The sequence below is a fragment of the Notamacropus eugenii genome, chromosome 4 (assembly GCF_028372415.1).
Source record: "Notamacropus eugenii isolate mMacEug1 chromosome 4, mMacEug1.pri_v2, whole genome shotgun sequence".
Classification (NCBI taxonomy): Eukaryota; Metazoa; Chordata; class Mammalia; order Diprotodontia; family Macropodidae; genus Notamacropus; species Notamacropus eugenii.
Window position 1 is genome coordinate 146,943,347 of NC_092875.1, and position 24,761 is coordinate 146,968,107.

Here is a 24,761-nt window from a genome sequence, read left to right on the forward strand (position 1 = left end):
TAACTTGCCTACGGTCAAATAGACAGTATGTGTAATAATCAAGGGTTGAACTCAGGTCTTCCTGGTTCTGAGGCCAGCTATCTATCCATTGTAACACATTTTCAATGACATATCGACAATATAAAATAAGGTTACTGGTTTTAAATGCTGTCTGTTTTTTTCCAATACTGAATAAGTCCTAGGTAAAAGTTGCAGGGGGTACATATTCTCATTATAGCTTAAAAGAGACAGAAGAACTATAAAAAGCAAACAGAAGAACATAAATGCACTAAAATGTGGAGATGTGTAATACCTCAATAGCTCCCATGTATTATAGGTACATGTAATCACAGATTCTCATAATGATCAAGAAAATATATCAGAAATAGAAATAGAGAAAAAGTATTAGAAAAAGAAATCAAAACAATTTTTATGAAGGAAAGCATTTTGGAAATAGATTACTCTAAGGACCCATGAGAAAATTATAAGAAACAATTGAAAGTATAAAAGATTTCCATACTCCCTAAAAAGAGTACATTTATTATTTATCATGTCACACCAGGAGTCAGGCTGTCACTTCACCTTAAGTCTTAAACACAAATTAATTAACCACGGTATAAGCATTACAAAGCCTTCATCATTTTGTACTAGTACCAGTATATGCCAAGATTTATTTAAGGTAAAATAAGAGTATTCAATATTTTCCCATTTGAAGATTAACTTGGATCTTATTTTGTCTTTTCTACAACCTGCTTCCTCATACTTTCATGCTTCATTAGGATCAATAGAATGTATGGTAAGGAAAGACAAAAAAGCATAATTTATATTATTCAACTGATATACTAATAATTTTCTGTAAGAGCTGCATGGGGCAAAAATTGAAATAAGTGGGCCAAAATATTATCTCTGCTTCACCTCAAAGATGATCAAGGCCAGATGCACTGCTCTCCTTATGGTAATAATTTCAAATAAATTACTCACATCTCAATGAGTAAGTCTTCTTCATATGGTAAAATGTAGTGTGAAAACATGAAACAAAACACAAATGACACAGACCTAAAGAAATTTATATTCTAATAATTATAGCTTACACAGTCCATGATCTGGAAGGGAAAATTCATTTATTAAATTGTGATTACACTACAGAAAAACGATGGATATAACAGTTCATATTGACTTTTGGATTGAATATGAAGTGAATTGATGGAACTCAATTAGCTCTGTAGAGAATACATAGATATAAACTCTATGTTTTAGAAAGCTTTTAAGAACCTAGGGACATACTGAGTTTTTAATGCTGTAATTAAGGGGAATAAATGGTGTTAAATGTGCATACACTTCAGAAGGTGAAATACCATTGCGAGTAGTCTGCTTTCAGTTATCAGTAAGGGACAGAACTGGTAAGCTCTCACAAAACTCAGAAGAAAAACTGAAAGTTGAGCACTGAGATTTCTTACTATTACTGAAAAGAATTAAAAGGTAGTAAAGGGAATACATCATTGGAGGGTTAGAAAATTAGAGCAAAAATCATAAGACCAGGGAAAATGTATTTAGTCAGAGAGGAAAATTGAGTACACTATTTTCAAAAGCATAAAATCTGAACTGAGAAATATTTGCCGGGTCACCTTTTTGATGATTTAATACCTCATTAATGTAATTCTGACCATAACCCATTCATATTTGCTCACTCTGTGGGATTCTTATACATATTCTTTGATAAATCTTTGATATAGTTCATATTAAGTAGCCAATTTCCCTTCCCTCTCCCCCAAAATATGTACCAATACACCCTTTCCCTTTTCCTTTCTTGGCTGGATACTAAACTCTATTTCCCCCCTTGCCACAGAGAACCCCAAATTCCTTCTCAGAGAGAACCCAGAATGCTTGCTGTACTGACTCTTAAGCCTACCTCCCCCTTTCCAGTGATGGTAGATTGATCTCTCCTCTAGGCACCTCACTTTGTGGAACAGACACTCTGATGCATCCCAGGGACACCTGGGCGCTACAGTATACTGTGTTGCTGAACTCTTAGGACTTCCGGACCTTCCCATTCACACTGCAGCTCAACTCTTTTGTGTGCACTGTCTCCCCAAATAGAGTGTAATTTTTTTGACAGCAGGGCCTGTCTTCAGTTATACTTGTATCATCCATAATTAGCACAATGGTTGGCACATAGGAAATTCTTGACAAATATTTTTTCATTCACTCATCATTCATTCATTCAGTCATAAAGGATTCATCCAACATGCTAGAATCCTGTCTTTAAACTGTTTCCTATATCTCAAATATAAGTACCATCCTTAGACTGCCCATTTATCATCTCTCACCCTCAACAGCATGAACAGCCTACTTCCTTTTTCCAGTCATGCACTCCCTTGATGACGTCTTTTACACCATTTCTTGTGGACAAGCTACCACTGGTAATCCTCTACAAAAGTAATGAGACTTGTTAATTAATATCTTGTCTGAGCTAGGATTTCAAAGACTGAAATAATGGTCTCTCCAACTATGCAGAAAATACAGAATACAGAATTCCACGATACCAAAATATATTGCTATGACCTCCTCTCAGGACCTTGGTTCTTTATATAATTACCTAGTTTTTTCTTTTAGCCAAAAGTCCCTGTAAAAATCTAACCTACCCTTCATAGAGGAGAGACTGAATGAAGTCTCTTTTGTTCTTCTAACAGAAAAGAATAAAGTCCTTTTCCTCCATATTGGAGAGAAGCCCTTCACCTTTCCAGCATCATTATCTAAAAATGAGTTTGAATTTATAATGAAGATATAAGACAAAAAAGCAAGTTCCCTATAGTCCCAGTCTAGGTTCAAAGTAGTTCCCAATATAACTTGATTAGAATCTAGAATTAGAATCTTGATTAGAAGAAATAAAATAATTAAAAATAAAATAAATGCCAAGTAACATGAAATGGCATATTTCTTGTCATTTTAAAATCTTGCAGTTTATTTTCCTCAGCTCTAAAGTTGAGGAAAATCTCTGGTTTCCAACAGCAATAAAATCTCATGGCTTTTTTTTTAGTATCTTTCAAGGTGAGATTTGAAGGGTCATTAACAACTGTGCATGAAAACTTCTACAGTTTATTTCAATTTAATAAACTATGTGTAAGTTTAATCATTATACACAAGGCAATGTCCTATGGGATGGGGATGATGAGACAAAAATAAAACAATCCCTTCCCTCAAGTACAGCTAGGAGGCATAGTGAGTAGATCACTAGGCTTGTAATCAGGAACACCTCTTCCAAGTTCAAATTCCACCTCAGACACTTGCTCTCTGTATGACCCTAGTCCAGGTCACTTCATCCTGTTTGCCTCAGTTTTCTCATCTGTAAAATGAGCTAGGGAAATAAATGGCAAAAAACTCCAGTAGCTTTGCCAAGCAAACCCCAAATGGGATCAGGAAGAGTTGGAAATGACTGAACAACAAGTCCCTCAAATAGTTTAATCTCTACTCTGGTTCACTATAATTTTTCCCTCACTCCTTGCAACCAGGTCTCCTTCCTCATGGTTACTGCCTCATTATTCTCTATGCTGCTGGGGAGCCTATGAGAAGTCATTCATTCAGCCAATAAATATTTATTAAATGCCTACTATATGCCAGGCAGTGTGCTAAGTGTTGGGGATGAAAAGAAAGGCAAATAATTCAGAGTATTATGGTATGTGATGAGGTCAACTAAGAATAAGGACAAAGAGGGGGATTCTGTGAAGTTGTCTTTAAATTATAGAATTTAAACTTCTAACACTATCCTTCCTAGATCCATAATATATATGACCTCTGAAGTGAAGTATTATCTCCATCAGTATGCAGTTTTCCTACCTTCTCAGTACTACACCTTATGTTCCAGGAGATCACGGTCATAGTAGTTTATCTAGGGTGTGCTGGTAAGGGGTTAGCAACTAGATCTTCCAAAAAAAATGTACACATGACACACTTTTCAATTTTATTCGTATTAACATTTTTCTCCATCATTTTCTTAAGTCTAAACAATCAACAAAACAATAAATTGGGCCCTGATCTGTAGCATCTGCTGATTTGCAAGGTAGGGTGAAAATTTAGCCATAAGCTTGAGCAGGTCAGTCAGTCCATGGTCTTATGTAGACTTCATATTTGCTTTGAATTCTTTACAAAGGAGAAAGGAAGAGAGGAAGAAAGGAAAAGTAGAAGGGAGGGAATAAAGAAGGAAAGAAAGGTGAAAGAAGGAGGGAAGAAAGGAATGATGGGAGGGAAGGAAGGAAAGAAGAGGGAGAAAGGGAGGGAGAAAGGGAAATAAGGAGGGAGGGAAGAAAAAAGGAAAGAAAGATGAAGGAAGAAAGGAGGGAAGGAAGGAATATGGGGGACGGAAGGAGGAAGAAAAAGAGGGAGAAAGAAAGCAAGGAGAGAGAAAATGGGAGAAAAGAAACAGGAAGATAAAAGAAAGAATGGAAGAAAGAAAGGAAAGAAGGAAAGAAGGAAAGAAGGAAGGAAGGAAGGAAGGAAGGAAGGAAGGAAGGAAGGAAGGAAGGAAGGAAGGAAGGAAGGGAGGGACAAATTAATACTCTCCTTCCAAAGCAGAATCATGAGCGGAGGAAAGAAGTTTCTTCTGTTGATACCTGAAGAAAAGCAGTTCTTGTCTTTCACATAAGTTCTTGTCTTCTTATATAAGATTTGTTAGGTGATTCATTTTTCATACTTTTTTAGTTCTACTAAGAATTTTTAAACTGAACCAAAATTCTACACCAGTGCTCTGTGTGGTTTGGAAGTGGCTGTGGATTCTTAAAGGTTTTACTGTAAAAGCTTCATTTATAGGCTCAGGGATAGGCTTTGTCCCAGGAGGAGCCTACATAAATTTAGAAAGACTCCTCATGAGTATGTTGGTCAACAGGTGATGACTTGTTTTTAACCACAGCAAATCTTGAGAAACATATACTAAGGTATGGAAAGATCACAACATGCATTGATAGAGGGATCATTCACACAATGCTATTATAAATTTTTTGACTATGAAGTTGGGAAATCATTAAAGCATCAAAGGGATGGTCAATTTTTGTAATTTTCAGATGAGACAAGTAATTGGACATGTTACCAGAAACAGATATTTTAAACAGTACATACTGTTTATACTATTTATACAGGAATTTCAGAGAAAACTAAATCTTTTTTTCTCCTCCACAGTTTCCTTTTTCTTAAATGTTGCAAGGTGCAAAGAAAAGAAAACTAGATTTGGAGTCCGAAAACGTAGACTCACATCCTCCTCTGACATTGACTATATGACCCTGCCCAAGTTATTTCCCCATTCTGTTTCCTCATGTGGTATAGGAGAGGACTAAAGTATGTATTCTCTCTAAGATCCTTTCCACCTTGGAAATCCCATTATCCTATGTTCCTTTTTTCCCCCTAAATTTCTAGAGGCCAGATGTCAGTAAAAGGTAGTCACAGTCTAAGGAGAAAACCTTTCTGAGGTTATTCTTTTCAATGGGCAAGTAATTAAAAAAAAACGATACTCTACAGTGTATCATACTAAGAGACAATACTTAGTCTACACAGAGCAGCTTACTTACGTCTGGGGCTCCTTCTCATTTTGTTGTTTGTGCTGTGGTTGAAGAACGTTATTTACCAGCTCAGTGATCCCACTAAAGGGAAACCACCTGTTTAAATAAGCAAATAATGTGACTAAATTACCAAATCCATAACACTCTTTGGTCAAATGTTTTCTTATCCAATCATAACAAAAAGAGAGAAAGAGAGACAGGCGGGGAGAAAGCTACAGCCAATGGGAGTGTGAGCTGCGATCATCTGTCAGCCAACTAGAGTAGAGAGAAATAGAGGTTTGACACTTGACCAATCCACAAGCAGGCAGCAAGAAACGACATCCAGCCACTATCGTGGATGAAGTAAGAAGCTACAGGCAGCTAGCTGTCTTACAAGCCAGTCGAGAAAGCAGCAGATGACACACTAGTTGAAGTCTACCAAGTATTAGTGTAAAGCTAATACCGTCTGAGGGGCAGGAAGCAGAATGGGACACAGGGCGAGAAATCAGTCTACTGCACTCTCGGTTTACTTACTGCGTCGCCTGGGGTTTGGGTTCTTCTTTGGCCCTAAAAAGATAAGTTTGCACAACTGAGTGCAGTGGAACTAAAAACCATCGTCTCCCTGCCTATCTACGGTCTATCTATGCAATATTGGAGAGATAAAATAAGATCTGGCTTTCCCTGAGGGCAGATTCACCCCCTAGGAGCTTAGAGAGATACTGGGCATGAGATTCCTTCTTTTTCATTTCACATCTAAAATTGAAGCTGTGTGATCTGTGATCTGAGATTTTACAAGCAGGAAGGTGGATGTGCTGCTGAAATGATAAAACAGCAGGGTCCATATCTTTCAAGCTCTCTGTATGTTATTTTTTCATCAATACTGTCACATGGAAAGTACTAAGCTACTAAAAAAGGAAAATTTACAAATAATATGTATTGAAGGTAAAGATAGTTTTTATTTTGAAAGGGGAAGGGAAATGGTTCTTTAGAAAAGCTTCCAATCCTGAAAGATGGGTGTGATGTACAGTTATCCCTTCAACATCCTGAGGGTTAGGGGTCTGGTGCCCCAGTAATCTAGAAAATCCCTGTAAAATGTTTGTCTCTCTCTTCAAACCAAAGAAGAAATAGGAAGTATTTTTCTTTTTTAATGAGGTGTTTACAGAACCTTATTGTAAAATCTAGGTTAAGTATTTGGTCATAGGCTCTGTATCATCTGCTAACCTTTGTGTTTCGTCTCTGGCTTCAGAAAAACTCCCCCAAAATTTCTATTTAACTTTTATATGATTTGGGATTATGGAAACTATCATAGGGAAAGTTGTGATGTGGAAGGGATAACTAAGTGGATAGAGTGCCTGAGTCAGGAAGACCTGGGCTCAAGTCAGACCTGACTGTGTGACTTTAGACAATCGCTTCACCTATCTGATCCTCGGGAAATTCCCTAAAACTTATCCCCTAGGTTAAATATGAAATGTTTTCTCAGTTAATGCTTTATTATTGACATACTCTTCATCCATTGTTTTTTGATTCACCATTTATTTCTCACCCTTCTATATAAATGAGATAAAAACATAAGTATTATATCTAAAACTAAGTGTTCTCTTCTCATAGAGACCCTAAAGATGAATTTGTCTCTTGCTTTAATAATAAAGTAAAAAAGAAATGAATTGGGGGTCTGTGATGAATGTAGCTTATTTTTGGTTCAAACTTATGATTTCATCAGGATTCCTTCCACTATTACAGACCTCCAACTTGCCTGTAAGGTACAAGCCTAGGAAGTTTCCTGGAACATCGATAGGTTATGTCACACAGCTAGTATGCGTCAGAAATAGAACTAGAACTGAGGTCATCCTGACTTCAAAGTCAGCTGTCTATCCAACACACCATGCTCCCTCTCACCAATATCAGTTTCCTTTCACAAATAACTTCATAGAAGAGTCACAGGTATTAAATCATAGAGTCATTTTAGACAAAATGGAATTATGACCTTATTATGTAAACCCTAACAAATAAAATTAAACTCTAATCAGCTTAGTTTTTTACTCCCAATTTCACTGGATACAATTTGTGCTCCAGGAAAGGTAAGTAGCTTTTGTTTGATCATGGGCTCTGAGTCTACATGAAGCCTGGTATGAAGCAGCTAGACCTCGCCCTCAGTTTATCTTTACGTTCCCCCACCCAAGAGGCAGCATAACTTATTAGATTAGAGAACCAAGTTTGCAGTCGTGAAGACTTGGGTTAAAGTCCTATTTCTGATGCATATTAGCTGTGTGAGCAGGGACAAGTTATCTTATAATATGTGTTAAAGGTAAACTTAAGTCTTTATTTTAGAAGAGGAGTGAAAATGGTTGAAGATCTGTACATGACTGTGAACCTACGCAAGTCACTTAACCACCCACCGCCAACTCTCTATGAGTACAAATTGCCAAGTGTGCCAATATTCATTGGTAGAGGTAGTCTCCCATTATCTATAGCTATTCCCCCATGCCTGCAACATGCTCCCTTTTCCACTGCAACTACTGACCTTACTTGCTTCCTTTAAGATCCAACCAAAGTCACACTTTCTATAGGAAGCCTTCCCCAAGACCCCTTAATTCTGATGCCTTCCCTCTGTTAATTATTTCCTGTTTATACTGTACTGTATATAGATTGCTTCATACATACTGGTTTGCATGCAGTCTCCCCCACTAGACTGCAAACTCCTTTAAAGCAGTACCATCTTTTGCCTCTTTTGTATCCCCAACACTTAGCACAGTGCCTGGCACTGTAGTGCTTAATAAATGTTTAATGAATGAATACCAAATAAATTACAGGTCCAGACCTTATTCTTTACCCTCTTGTATACGTAATACATAAACTTCTGATTTCAGATACAAAAACTGTAGGAAAACTACTCTCCATCTGAACAGTCTCTCTTTCTATCCAGCCACTTACAAAGCCCTTCTCCACAAAGAATTCTAACTACCTCAAGGGCCCTCTGGCCACTTCACCTTTTGCAGCTCATAGCCTTTGCTAGTTGATGCCAAGAACTTTACTTAACTCTTAGCAAGTCTTTCAGTCTCATCAGAAATTTTACTTCCTTGAGTTCTGTGAAGTGCCCTATGTGGCTGTTTACTTGACTAATGCAATGCTCAATCACTTAAATGACTTTATAAAGGAAATTTAAGAGCTGTTGTGGCCAAAAAAAAAACCCTCAGCTTGTCTTCTTATACCTTACTCTCCATCACATACTTTGCAATCCTGGGATACTGTCCTCTTTGCTGTTCCTCCCATAAGGCACTCCATCTCCCCCACATCATGCTTCTGGACTGATTGCCCCCTATGCCTGCAATGGATGCCCTCTTCAACTATTTCTCCTGGCTTCTCTGGCTTCCTTTAAGTTCCTTCAGCTAAAATCCTACCCTCTGCAAGAAGTCTTTCTCATCCCCACCCCATTAATGCCTTCCCTCTTAAATATATCTTGTATGTAATGTACATAGTTTGCACATTATCTCCCCCAATAGATTGTAAATTCTTTGAAGTTAGTGACTGTTTTTGCATTTCTTTCTGTCCCCAGTGCTCACCACAGTACCTGGCTTAATAAAGTGCTTAATAAATAAATGCTTATTGACTGACTGACCTGGTGATGAAGGAAACTACTTGAGCAAAAGTTATACAGTTGGTTGTTCTGTAGCTCCAAGCAGGATATATCTCTTCTCTTTCAGATGACAGTCTTCCAAATATTTGAATGTAACCATCTATCAAGATCTCCACACCCTCCCCAACATACCCAACACACACACACACACACACACACACACACACACACACACACACACATCCATCCCTTTGAATTCATCCATTCTAGCTTGGCAAGATCTGTCTGGGCTTGAACTCCACTCTCATTGCCTTCAGGAACCCAGGATGACTTTTATGTCTTGAGAAGGCATTGGAATTTTTACCATTTTAAGAAAATTTTACTTTCAAACACTATTCTATTTAATTTGTCTGTTTTTTGTGTTAAATAGAAAATATGAAGCAGCCAAGCAAAAAGGCTATCCTGCTGTCTGCCTGTAGCTGAAAAACAGGCACCCTCTTAGGACTAACTTTGGCTGGGGGAATATTCCCCAATGTTATATTCCCCCAGCCAAAGTTAGGTTTAAGAGGCTCTTTTTAAGTGTCTCAAATCATTCACATGAAGAATGTAATCTCCATGTTAATCCCTCTACTTCACAGGTTTAACTTTAGAAATATCAAGTGAACTTGAATCTTTCTACAAGGTTTTTTGGAAGCAGACAAAATATTGAGTCCTTAATAAAGTCATATGAACCTCTTATCCCACTCCACCTATTGGATAAAACCAAATAAATAATTTGCCTGCCAGTTAGTCAACTACAATTTTTAAGTACTGGGCACTGTGCTAAGCACTAAGAATACAAAGGAAGCGGGAAAAAAGTTCCTACTCTCAAGGAACTCATAGTCTAAGAGTGGAGAAAACATTCAGCTATGTAAAAAAAGATGAACATGCAGGGTAAACTGGATATAATCTCAGGGAGGAGGCACTAAGATCAAGAAAGACTGAGAAAGATTTCTTGCAGAAGCTGAGCCTTTAAGTGAGACTTTAAGGAAAGTCTATGAGGAGATAAGGAGGGAGAAAGTTCTAGGCAACAGGGACAGACAAGTCATAATGTTCCAAGTCAGGAAACAGAGCATCATGGTCACAAAACAGAAAGAAGGTCAGCAAGGGTCCAAGGCCACTGGATCACAAAGTATGTAAGGAAGTAGAAGAATGAAAAAGAAGAAAAAGGCCAGATTATGAAGGCCTTTAAAAGCCAGAAGATTTTGTATTTGACCCTAAAGGTAATAAGAAGGTACTGAAAATTACTGAATGATAAGGAGTGTGACCTGGTCAAACCTACCCATTAGGAAGAATTTGACAGCTGAGTGGATGAAGTAGAGTGGGAAGATACCTGGGGTCCCATCAGAACAAGGGTTTTTGTTTTTTTTTTTGATTTTAAAAACATTTATTTCTTTCCATTTATTTCCATGACGGGCACTGAGTGGGGGGTTAGAAAAGTTGACTTTCACACATAACCCTTGAGAACAAGGGTTTTAAAACAATTCCCTTTTTGCTCAATTTGTTCCAATTCCCTTCCTTCATCATGAAAACCAACGGAGAAATTGTCAAGGGTTGAAATCACCATCCAAAAGGTCCTTAGGACAGAGGTGACTAGTGACTATCAGTTATGTCAATTTCACAGTGGCACAGCCTATAATCATTTTTAATAACCAAGCATCGTCAAATACTTTAGAGCCCCATCCTGCAAAACAGGGAACCTGGAACCTACATTGACCACTCTACCATCTCCACAAGAATTTCTTACATAACAGCAACCAGTTGAGGACTTTAGCTTCCTCATTGTTAAAATAAGAGGATTGGGCAAGATGATTTTTAAGGCCCTTACCACTTTTAAATCCTGTATTTGTGTTGCTCTCTGAGTACAATCAGAAAGTATCATACGTGGGCCTGAAGTATATCCAAATAAATTGATCAACAAGAGCAGCCTAGACCTTGATACTAATTCTAACTCACTTGGGCAGCTAGGTGGTTCAGTGGCTAGAGCACTGAATCTAGAATTCATGAAGATATCCAGCCTCAGATACTTATTAGCTGTGTAAACCAAGGCAAACCACTTAACCTCTGTCTGCCTCAGTTTTTCCATCTGTGAACTGAGGAAAATAATGGCACCTGCCTTCCAAGGTTTTCATGAGAATCAAACGAGGCATTTGTAAATCTTAAAAAATCTTTACAATGCTTTACAAATGTTAGTTATTACTATATAGCATCTTATCTGATAATGTCTTTGCCAACCAAATAAGCAACCCTCACATAGGCAAGTATCTTAAATGTGTGTGTGTGTGTGTGCATGTGTGTGCACGCGCATGAAACAGCCAGGTAACATAATGGATCAGTGTTGTACTTTGAGTCAGGAAGAAATAAGTTCAAATCCAAACTCAGACACTTACTCTATGACCCTGGGCAAGTCAACTAATCTCCCCATGCCTGTTTCCTCATTTGTAAAATGTGAATAATGGTAATACCTACTTCATAGAGTTATTGGGATAATTAAATGAAATGATATATGTAAAATGCTCTGCAAAACTTAAAGCACTATAAAATGCTAACTAGTTTTATTTTCATCTGTCACCCAGTAGTTTCCAAAACCAAAGCCATGGACCACTGTGTGGAGAGATACTAGGAGGTACTGTCACTAGGGCCACCTCCTCATAATTATATCCCCTCTCAATGAACAGAGTTGCATGACAAGTAAAAAGCACAAAAGAGAAAACAATGAAATATTTCTTCAATAAAGCCCAAAATGAGAGTGAAATATACAGAACAAACCAACAGGTCAGCCACTTAATGGGCTTTGATCCTTCCAAGAGAGATAACCAAAACAATTTAACTTACTGAATATGAAGTTGGACTAGATCAGAGAACTTGAAAAACTTCCAAATGCTGCTGGAACCAAATTAAAACGTAACTGGGAAATATTTAACAAAATAAGTAAAAAGACAATACAACATAGATAATGTTAATTTGTGGTTTTCCAAGTCAATATGTAGCCTCCGGGGATGCCATTTCTATTTGAGTCAGACACCACTAGACTAGAGCAGGGTTTCTTAAATTTTTTCCACTGGAGACCCCTTGACTCATGTGGGGTCACAACCCACAGTTTAATAAGTGATGGACTAGACAATTTCTATCTGGTCACTTCTAACTCAGAATTTTATGATTCCGTCAACCACTCACATCATTGTTCCTTTATCCAATTCCTCCCCAATGTCTACATGCTTGAGAATCTTTTCTTGAAAATCATTAGATGACATTGATCCAACAACATTGGCCAGCTTATTAAACCTTTAAGTCATTTTCCTGCAAATCTTCCCTCAGTAGTCCCTCACCTTTACTTCACCCTCACCTAATTCCACTTCTCTTCTCCATAGACCATAAACAATCTCTGAATCTGCCTCACTCCTCAAAGTGACTGGATGAGAAGCCTATAAATTCCCCTACTACAAAGACTGTCAAAATGAGCTCAGTTCATCCAATCCCCATGATTTTAGTAACTCATTAATTTCAGTAGCATGGACTCCCAGAATTGTAATGTATGTTCTCTATTGCTGGTGGGGTATTTTTAAACATTTTTCATGATGACTAGACATCCTCTCCTGGAATATGGAAGAATGGAAACAAAAATGATTATATCTTAACCTTCACAGGCTCTCACATCATCTACCTATAGGACATATATCTTTTAGAAAATAAATTCAGGACATTTTTCTCATACAGGCTCTAGATAAAGAAATTTTGGAAGAGACAAAGACAGACATATTAATTTCAGTTATCATGATACAATCGGTCAGTGTCCAAACTGACTAGTATATAGAACAAAGAGTTCAGTGCAGAAAGAACACTAGTTCTGGAGTCAGATGATCTAGGTTCAAATCCTACCCCTACTGGCAAGCTATTTAAACTTGTTAGCCCTCATTTTTTTCATCTATATTATAAGAGGGTTGCATTAGACAGACTTTAAGGTCCCTTTAGATCTATCCAGCTTGAGAGCTATAATCCCATTATCCTTGATCATTCCCTCCAAACCTGAACTAACTTCTTGATATGATTAATATAATAGTCCTTAATGTATCTCTTATACCTATTCATATGCAGCATGTTCACTCATCCCATCTTTAGAAAATTCAGATTAGGAAGACTATTTCCTTATGGACCATTTCTCCAAAGAAAGAGAGGCTGCCTAAATTAGAGAGGAAAATACCTGGGGCTAAACTCTTTTATAATCACACTCTTACAACGTTAAATAGCAGCAGCCAAGGGATAAATCTAAGGGAATTTACACCTAGATCCCTAACCAAGGGGCATCATTATTGACTGTTTAATCATAATTACCCTTCCACTGCTCATTGAGATGGCTCCAGAGGAAAGAGTGAGGCAGGTAACTTGACACATCCCTCCACTTAAATTCAATTCACTTGAAAGTAATGACCACCTTCCTGATGTCATGGTTCTCCTCAAGAATGAAGGACAAACAATAAAGGAACAAACAATGAATGTATCAGACTAGCAAATGAGCTAGAAGGTAAGTTAGCAGCAGATCTTATACAGAGACCATCACAAACAGCAAACAAACCCACTTATTCAAGCCAAATAACAAACAGAAATTGTAGAAGTTCTACAAATTAGAATACACCAAAGAATACACAAGATTAAATGATCTAATTTTACAGTACAGAAAACCCAGGCTCTAAAAGGTAAGCCTATCTTCTCCCTATGTTATTTCTGAGTCATTACAATACATTTTTAAGGAATTAGGGTCCAACTTTCAACTCCAAACTTAATCTCTGACCTCACCTAAAACTCACTTTGGATCTGATGTTTCCCAGTGGTATCACATCATAGCTTTTTCACAAATTCAATACATAGGTTGTACCCATACATGTGAACATGATCAAAAGTTAAGTTACCGTCTGTGCTCCCAGTTTTGTAAGGAGAATCTAAGCCAGGACAATAGAACAGGTCAAGGTGTAATCCAACATTTCACAACCTCCTCTTGATAGGTAACAATGTCCTTTCTAACCGGAGAGCTCTCTACCAGCCTATATACACTAGACTACACGTATAGTATGTGTTACCATACACTAATAATATGGCAACATTTCCTTTGTTTCCACAAAGCCCTGTGAGGAAGAGCTAATTTCCATATACAGGAAGACAAGCAGAAATCATCCAAGGTATCCCTTTCCCAATACAACAAAAGACCCCCTATAGGGTCTGGATAGCTACCACCATTGTCACTTTCCTAATTAATAGTGTCTAGAGGAAAACAACAAAGGAAGAGGTGGTGTGCTGCCAACCATGATTGCCAGGACTCCTGGTAACTGTTTTCTGTACACTGCAGGGTGATATCAGAGTGTTTCCACAACCGATAAATCTATTCACCAGCAACTGCCTTCACAGTTTACTGCCCCTCCAATTCCACCTGCCAGACCAATTTCTGGGGGAAAGAATGAAGGAGGCCCACGTACTCCATCGACTTTGTATCACATCAGCCATCTCATAATGCAGAGCCTCTCCCTCAAGATATCATGCTGATCTCACCCCACCTGCAGTTATACCAGATTGATGCTGTCTGTTGGATTCGCAGCACCTGGTCTAACTTCAAGACAGGCAAGCTATGTAAACTGGCTGCAGCATATATAACAAGAAAAGAAGAAATAAGACGAAGTCAATGGCTACCTAAAATGTGGATATTGTATTTAAATTATTTTTACTGAATATTCAATGGGAGTCAGGTGGCTGGATTTTTGCTTCCTGCTCAGTCACTAATTACCTGCAGGACTTTGAGAAAGTCAACTGACCTAAGGATCTCAGTTTCCTCATTCTAAAATAAGAGGGTAAGATTAGATGACCTATAAATACCCATCTAGTTCTACAATTTTATGATTTTATATTTTAGCTCTCTTCCATCTTTAAGAAAAGATTCTTAAAAAATACAGCCAAAAACTTGACACCAGGTCGGGTTATCACTTTGCTATATTTATTATTAACATTAATTCTTTATAACTCCTTTCCCCTTCCCCCTCCCCCCCACAAAAGCCATTTATTCTCTCCAATCACCAAAAGCATTATTATGGGAAAAACACATCAAATTGTAGTGAGAATATTTAACAGTATTTAAGTATTCAACTCAATTACTGTACATAAATTTCATACCCAAAGGACATCTCAAATTTTCTGGATAAGGATTTTTGAAGACATCTGTTACGCAGGATTTTTCAGATGAGTAAAATGTGCTACATTCAGACCAACAATGTTAACTAAGGCTATGAGACATAGAAATTGTTCTACTATATTGGACTGAATGTTACAAAGGGACATATTAAAATGGAATTCTACCTATAGTCTGATTTTTTAGAAGACAAAAAATGAGGCAGAAAAGGAGAAAAACAACAACAGTGCCAATAGAAGAAAAATATCACATATCCTCTTCCTTTGATTCATTAGGTTATCTTGCCTTCCTAGATGGTGTCAAAGTTGGATTATCCATTGGATATATAAAAATATTCTTTAAAAGTTCTGGGATTCTAATTTGTTCTATCAATTGTTATAGATATAAGAATAAAATAAAATTCCCTTTTTTGGAAGAAGCATTCAAAGAAAAGTTATTACTAAATTTCTACTAAATATACTAAATTTCTTATCTCATTTCACATCCTGAAAAAATACTTAAATGATTTAAAAATTGACAATGCCTAAAAAGTTTAATTGTCATGACACAAAATTCTCTCCAAAATAATGCTATGTGATTACCTAGACTCATTTCTTTCTATTCCAGATCTGAATTTACTATAGAAATCTATTTACCATCATAGTCATAGGCATTTCTTAATCCCTATTTTCACTTTTTAAATTACTTTAAATTATTTGCACTTCCTTATTTGTGTACAAGTTGATTTCCTCCCCTGAAATGTATGTTCCTTGAGTACAAGAATTACTTTATTTTTGCCTTTGTATCCCCAGCACAGCAGTTTCCATATAATTTTATGGAATTTATTTGGAATTATATGGATTTAATATGGAAATTATATGGATTTTATATGGAATTATTTATATGGAATTTATTATAACATAAATTATATGGAATTTATATTCCACATAAATTTAATTAATATTTGTCTATTTAAATTGAAATTAAACCATAAAAAAGCCAGCCCCTAAATTTTAAAATTTCTTACCCTGGTAGAAAGTAGAGTTATTTGGTAATGTCTAAGGAACATGGTGGCATCATCAAAAAGTACAATCAAAAGTAATCTAAAAGTACTCAACTATGAAATATAGTTCCTAAAATCAGACTTAAGGAGTCTCTGACTTTTTTGTGACTCTAATTTTCCCTCCTGATTCAGCTCAAGAACTCAATTAATTATCCTAAATCTATAAACAAAATAAGATTATGACATTCATTTTAATTGATGTTTATTGTTTGGGGGCTAGCTGAGCTTGACTCCTGATTAAGTTTTCATTGCAGCATTTCTATATATTATCTGATTGGTACCACCATTGTTTATTAAATTAGTGGAAAGAATTAGCTATTATATAATTCAATAGCATAATAAGCAACTCTGATTTGTATGCCCTAGTGTGTCTCCTTTAACAAAAGCAGTTAACAGTTACTTGAAATCTTAGCCAACTGTGTTCAAAACATGCAAATTTACTGTACAAATTAAAGAGTGGAACAAAAATATGTCAAGATGAGAAATCAGCGATGCCTGAATTGACTAGATTAAATGTCTAGACAGGGGGGAAAATCAGTATCCACACTGGCAGTAGATCTTTCACCTTCGATTTCTTCATTTAATTTTAATTCTCAAAAGTCATAAGAGCTTCACAATTACATAACACTTACCACTCTACACGCTTTTCACAGTGTCATACACTACAGTGTAGTGCTGGAAAAATGTTTCACAACTGACTAGGGACAAGGGGTGGGGAGGAAAGTATTTATAATATACTTTTAAGCTTAATATATATATCAACTTTTTCTCCATCACTTCCTTAAGTCGAGATAATCAACAAAGCAATAAATCAAGCCCTGACTTAAAGCTTTTGTCAGTTTCCAAGGTGTAAATAAATACTGGCACAGACAATTTAACAACTGATTCTCAGAAGCCCATTCAAGTTGGCTCCAGCATACTCCTGCACAGAATGGGCATTTGATAAGCACTTCTGAATGAAAGGTAAAAGAATAACAAAACGAACAAATCAATGAGTGAATTATTAAAAAAAAAAAACATTTTTATTTGGAATTCTGTTTTCATTACACTTTTGGCAGCAAGATGATAAAGTAGCTAGAGAGCCAGGTCTGGAGTCAGGAAAACCTGAATTCAAATCCTGCCTTACGGTCTCAACAGCAGTGGGCAATTCACTTTATCTACATTTGTATGTTTCCTCATCTGTTAAATGGGGATAAGAATAGCATCTGCCTCCCATGGTTGTGAAAATCAACTGAGATAATTTATAAAGTGCTTAGTACAGTGTCTGAAACATTGTAAGCGCTATGTAAATATTACCTATTTTTATTAGCAAAACCAACATCATGATTATTACAAACTTTAGTAGATATTTTCATAGACTTTCTCTTCAATTCGTTGACACTGGTTTTCTTAAGTGATGATACATAAGCAGATTTTTAAAAATTACCTAAAGTATCCTCCACCCCCTCTCTGATTTCAATAATCCTCAATGGAAATAAAGCACAGCTTTTGTCTTTGTAAGAATTACACTAGAAAGGGACTATAATCATATGGATCATATATTTCAAGCTGGTAAGGGTATAGAATTTCATCTTGTCCATTATTTTGTGGATAACGAAATTAACACTCAAAGCAATGAAGTGACTTGTCCCATGTGATGCAAACAGATTAGTGGTTGAGCCAGGATTCAAACCTAGGTTTTCTGACTCTAAAGCTAAAGTTGTATCTATTCTACTCCACTGAGATTCCTATTTAATTCTTTGTGGGATACAAATAAATAAAGTCACATTCATACATTTATAGATGCATTAGTCTTTGCAACCAGATGAAGGAATAGACTTGCTACTTCAAGAGCCATACTTACATGGTAATCAAAAATTTTGGAGCATCATGACAATTCAATTCAATTCAATTTGACAAGCATGTACAATTATTCAACCTGCTGTCAACATTTTCTTTATGAAAATGTCTTATTTATCAGACTAACTCAACAGTAAGACATCAAGAAAATCAAACAAATTAATGCAAATCAATATATGTCCAATTTGCCAAAGGAAATCTTTAATAGGACATCTGTCCCAAGCAATTAGACTACTTCTAAGATATGTTGTTGAGTTCAGAGTGCCTCCAGAAAACAGTGACCAAGATCATGAGAGGACTCCAAGACCAGGTATATGAATACTAGTTTTTAAGAACAGGCAAAATTAAACTAGAAATTCTAATGGGGCACATAATCTCACTCCTCAAGAATATAAAAGATTTTCACATATAAGAGCAATTATATTTGTTCTGCATAGTCCCCAATGGCAGAAGGAATGGAAAGAAATGTCAAGATAAAGTCTTGGGCTCAATAAAAGGGGGAGAAACTCCCCAAAAGACCATTTCTAATGGAAAATATGTTTCCTCGGGAATTAGTGAGCTCCCCATCACTGGAGGTCTTCAAATGGAGGATGTTGTATGCAGGACTGAAGATATGAAGAGATATTGGTTTGCATGACCTCAGAGGTCTCTTCAAGACTGTAGGACTTTTTCTTTCCATGGAGTCTAAGAGATAACCTGGCACATGAAGATAGACAAGCTTGAAATCGACACTTTTAAAGATAGCTCTATTCTCCTCTTTCTTTCAATGATCAAGGAACCAAACTAACTAATTATTTGCTAAATGCAGATAACAAATGGTCAAGTGTCTCTTAACCCACATCTATACCCTTACAAGATTAAACTGATAAGAAAATCAACCCTGCACTAAAGATTTACCTCTTGGTATACTATCTATGAGAAAGCCCAGAAATGAAAAATATCTTGTGTGTTTTCCAGCTTGGAAAAGAGGAGAATGACATATGTCTCCACAAACAAAATTTCTTGAAAATTTTGGAGACAATTTATAAATTAAGACATCTACCTCTCCTTTCCTTTCATTGTCTGGATGATAACATTGCAGATATTTGTTTTATTTCAGTTCTAGGAGAAATTGATTCTAGTCAGCTCATGAAAATTATAAGTAACCACACAAAAAGTAAAAAGAAAATTATATGTGAGCTAGTTAGCATCATCTTGTTCTGGATCACTCTTAGAAGGAAAATAAGACTTTGAATCCAGTTTCTTTGAATCTTACTATATCAAAGGAAGGAGACACGTTGCAACGCCTGGGCTACGTCTTCTGTTTGGGTAACAAAAACTTTCTTGTATGAGTAATATTTTAAGGTCAAATTATACAAGTAAAATGTTTGTGTTATTACAGATCCATTACCAGTATTTCTATTATTTATTAGAAGCATATTCATTTTAATCATATCATTATGGTAACATAGTGGTATCTTAAATTTGATATCTTGATATTCTTTAATATTATTAACTTTAATTAATATTATTAGTTAATATTAATAACTTAATAGAAAAGCTTCCAATAAATGTGTTATAAAAGCTTAAAGTGTTATGTGATGAATATGCTAAATTGGTAATAAAACTGTATTTTATTTAGATATATTATTTTTAGGTTGATAAATGTAATGATGTGACAGCTGTCTGCAGTTTGCCAGGCACAGTACTAAGACTAAACAATCTGACTGCTATTTTAACCAAACTGCTACTGAGAAAATTAAGAGTGTTTTGCAAAAACTAAATTAATAACGGTATGATTGTTCTGGAGCCTTAGCTCCAGATGGATTAAAAGCTACTGACAGATAGGACAACTAATTCAGAACTGCTAAAACATCTATATATTGGCTGAATTCAAAAGGGGAGGAAGTCAATTATTTTGATGTACATGTAATATTTGTGTGTGTACATTCCATCGATCTATCTATCTATATATATACACACAATGTATATTTGCCTTAATGCAAGTGTATAAACACATGAACATGCAAATAGATTCACATTTGTTTCAGGGGGAAATGATTTTTAATCCTTATATCTAAACTAGAATATAATTCTCCTTTAGGGGCATAATATGTAAAAGTTCATACTACAATCTAGTAATGATTTTCAGTGGATTAAAAGAAAAAACATATTTATTCTGTCATTGGAGGCATTTTTGAACAATAGAAAGAGAAATTAAATTGAAGTCAGAGGATTTGGGTTTACATTCCAACTCTGATACTCTTCTAGGTATATAGGCAGTATAGAAGAAACACCTGATTGGTGTAAAAAAAAAGAAGAAGAAACACCTGAGCTTGAATACCACTTAAAACATTTACTAATTGTGTGACTGTAGTCAATTCACACAAACATTTTTGGCCTCAATTTCCTCATCTGTAAAATGAGAATATAATAATAAGATGAGTAAAATGAGAAGAAGAATAGCATTTGTCTAAGAGGATTGTTGTGAAGCTGAAATAATTTTATAGACAAATAGATAAAGATTCTATACATAATCTCATATATATTATAATCTCATATATGTTATATAAGATTATATATATATATATAACCTCATATATAATCATATATATAATCTCATTTGCTGTCATTTATATATATGTATATATAAACTACTCTATAAATTTTGGTGGTTATTATTATGACCTTGTAATATTATGACCTGGGGCAAGTTACTTAACTTGTCTGGACCTCAGTTTCCTCATTTATAAAATGAAGGATAAGTGACCTCCTAAAACTACAATTCTATGATAGTACTACAGATAGAAAATTTGCTCTACAGTAATAGTGATAGCCATAAATTGAGAAGTCACCCTGACTAAATATATACTCCCAGTGCCAAACAGCTAGATGTTTTCTTACTGAACACAAAACAATTGGATGTCTGAAGACATCTAAGTAACTGCCTCTTTTCCTACCTGCTTTGGATTTCCCCAGTATACAAACATTTTAGCAGTTCTGGATGAAATGTACTGCCTGTCATTAGCCTTCGCTCTCTGGGGCTAAGGATTTTCCTCTCTAAAGTGCCAATGACAGCCATGTCACCATCTAACAAGTGGCAGGCTAGCACACTTCTAGTGGTTTTGGTTTGTGGTTATTTTTTGTTGTTGTTGTTTTGAGGCTGCCCTTTCCAGATTAGCAAATACAGCCAACTTTTGATTATTCATTTTTGGAGATTATATTTGGCAAAGGCTGAATCTCAAATGTATCTCTCTCTACCATTCAGGATGTTCCTTTTCACTGCCAGAAGGTGTATATACTAAGATAATGCATCCTTAAAATACTAACATAAACAAAGGATAATTAGGAAAATGCCCCTGATATTCTCCCAAGTCCACAAGGCATTGCAAAGCCACATGTAAATAATCTTTTGATCATCTATTGTTTTGAATCTTTTAGCCATTAGCATGAATTGCCAAATATTTACTATACTATAAAAAGTGACTGCATTTTTATTCTTACATCTTTATGATATTCCTTTACTTCCAATTTTCCTTCTATCCAATTAATGTGAATAATGAATCCCATAAGAGGGTACATTATTTGAATTTGCACTGCATGTTTCTATTGGGCTGGTACCTATTACTGTATTTCACATAATTATAACTTCAAATAGTGTGATTCTAATACATTCAAACACTTCACGTGATTCACTATTCACACTAATTGGGATCTGGACATCTAGTTGGCATCTGGAGTGATGGTGTTCAGTCCTGAGGGGCACATTATCCATTACAGAGAAATAACAGATTTCAGGTTCTGCATGAGACATATACATTTTTGTATACAACCACTGAGGGAATTTGTTTTATTTAACTATGCATATTTGCTCCAAGAAAATTATTTTTCTTTTCTTGTTTTTTTCAATGGAGTAGGTGTAGAAAAGGGAAAAAATAGCTTTTGGCTTATTTTTTTTTCCAATGGGGAAATGGGAGAAGTGGTACAGATATGAAATATTGCAAGCACTTTCAGATGAGGTCATTGAATTATTAGTTTTACTTAGCTATTTTGTTACAAAAGATCTCTCACAAAGTGGGAATAATTAATAGTAAATGTAATATAAAAATAAAAAAAATTTTTTTTAAAAAGACAAAACAATCTGGAGCATGTTGCAAAGAAAATGACTAGAATGATGTATAAGATAATGTGATCTATAATTTTGGAAGAAGCCTTAGAAACCACAGGTTTCTTAACCTATTGTCTGTGAACTTATTTTTTAAATATTTTGATAACTATATTTAAATATTATTGGGTTCCTTTGTAACTCTGTATATTTTACATATTTAGAAACATTATTCTGAGAAGGGGTTCATAGGTTTCAGCCAGCTGTCAAAGGCCCAGAACACGTGAAAAGTAGGAGCGCCTGTTCTAGTACAACTGCACAAAAGTGAAGCAATTTTCCCAAGGTCACTCAGGTAGTAATAAGAACTAGAATTTGAACTAAAGGTTTTTTTTTATTCCAAACCTAATAATCTATCTCTGTTTAGTTGTGTCTAGTGGTATCTGACTCTTGGTGATTCCATTTGGTTTTTTTTTTTCTGGCAGAGATACTAGGGTAGTTTGTCATTTCTTCTCCAGCTCATTTTACGGATGAGGAAACTGAGGCAAACAGGGTTAAGTGATTTGCCTAGGGTCACACATGCAGCAAATGTCTGAGGCTGGATTTGAACTCAGGTCTCCCTGACTCCAGCACTTTATCCACTGTGCCACATAAGTCTCCATTAAAGGACGATCTTTGTGAATCTTCCAAATAGCCTGAATGGAAATGTAAAGAACTTCTCCAAAGTCCATTATCAATAAAAGACAGTAAAATTCAAGTTTCCCCCCATCAGGAACATTGTAAATTGGCATATCATTCTTCAGTCTATGAATGACTCACCTCCTCTTAGACAGAACTTAAGATGGCAATAATATGAATACATGAAAGGCCATTTTTAGGAACTTATTATTTGTAAATGCTGTATTAATGCTGTCAAATTATGAACGTTCCTTAATTTCCTGAGCATCTACAAGAAAAGAAATTATTGTGAATTATAATTACTGGTTACAAGGAGTAGGATTTCAACACTATTGAAAGTATAGAAAAAGTTTGGGGATAACTGAAAATAAAAAGAAATTACATTTTTTCAAAATAAAAGACCATACGAATTGATTGATGATTAATATATAAGTAAAGGCAAAACTAGTAAAATCAGTAAGCTGTATTAAAAAGCAACTGATTAAAGACATACTTGACCAGAAGTACACTCATAATTCCTAAAAAGAATGCCAAGAGGTCATGTGGTCTAGCCCTATGCTTTTAGGCAGAATAATAGTTAACAATCCAGGCCAAATCATTGTCAGCCTATTTTTCATTGTTTCTAGGAAAAGAGATATCACATCTTATGGAAGGTATTTCCAACATTTAATCGTAGATCATACACCACATAGTCCCTCCACACTTTCACCCTAATGTATTCCCAAGCTTACTTAAAAGGATCCTTAAGTGCCATCTCCTGCACAGCCTGTCTGATCCTCACAGTCAGTACTCCCTACTACCTGAAATTATATTGTATCATCTTTGTAATCCCTTGGTGCACATGGTGTATCCTCCTAGTGCTAGAATGTAGCTGTTTGAGGCCAGAGGCTATTTTTGTCTCTACTTCCAGCATCTAGCATAATGCTTTGTCCTTAACAAATACGCACCTAACAATAATATTTAATGGTTATTAAAGTTTAAAACTTCACTAAGACTTTTGGGACACACTATATTTGGTAAAGTCAACTGAATTAAAGAAATTGTTCTTGGGAAAAGCAGTGACAACTGATCAACTTTGTCTTCAAGACAAGGCTGCTTTTTTTTTTTTTTTTGCTTTATTTTGCTTTCTTCCATTTGGGGGTGTTTTTGCTTGTTTGTTTTGGGGTTTTGGTGGGAGAAGAAGGTTGGGATCTGTGATTTCATTCAAAGGAATCCTCAACGAGAAAACGCAGTCTTTGAAGGCAGACCAGCAACTATTCTGCAATTTATGTTCTTAGAGAGTTGCCAGAGACATTAAAAGGTTAATGACTTGCCTAGGGTCACACAACTATTATTTGTGAGAGGGCTTGAACCCAGGTTTTCTTCTGTTGTACCACATGTTCTTTATTATACCACACTGGCTTGCAAGCAATTATTATAAGTATTAAATTACTACTTTGTTGTGTTATGTTCTCAGAGATGACTGATTGAAAATGAGTGATAATGGAAAGGTCAGGGGAATGAAGAGGATGAGAGTGATAAAACAAATGTGACACCAACAGTTTCACAGAATCCTAGAACTGAAAGGGACCTCAGAGGACCTCTAACCCTTCACTGACATCCCCAACAAATGAAAAGTCAACCAACAAGAGAAGATATGAGAGGCAGCCCATTGCACTTTTGCATGGCTCTAATCCAAATGGAGTCCAGTCATAGCAGAGTTGTGTTAGAATGTGATTATTAAACACAAAACAAAAAAACCATAGCTATTACAAATTTCTTCTTTGAATTTTAATTTACAATAAGGTATCATCTACACAACACGAGATGAAAATGCAGAAGCATTTCTACAA

At 35.8% G+C, this 24,761-nt stretch overlaps 1 protein-coding gene across 8 annotated transcripts in view; it reads right to left on the reverse strand.

Moving 5' to 3' along the window:
* Window positions 1–24,761, reverse strand: part of RIMS2 (regulating synaptic membrane exocytosis 2) — an 842,692-nt gene that overhangs the window by 713,973 nt on the left and 103,958 nt on the right. For 2 of the 8 annotated variants that reach the window (XM_072603307.1, XM_072603313.1), the window contains 2 exons: window positions 6,039–6,071; window positions 5,535–5,621 (listed from right to left, as the gene is read on the reverse strand). The exons of the other annotated variants lie outside the window; for them this stretch is intronic. In XM_072603307.1, the coding sequence (XP_072459408.1) occupies window positions 5,535–5,621; window positions 6,039–6,071 (120 nt within the window). The remainder of the gene's footprint in view (window positions 1–5,534; window positions 5,622–6,038; window positions 6,072–24,761) is intronic. 8 annotated transcript variants of the gene reach the window in all.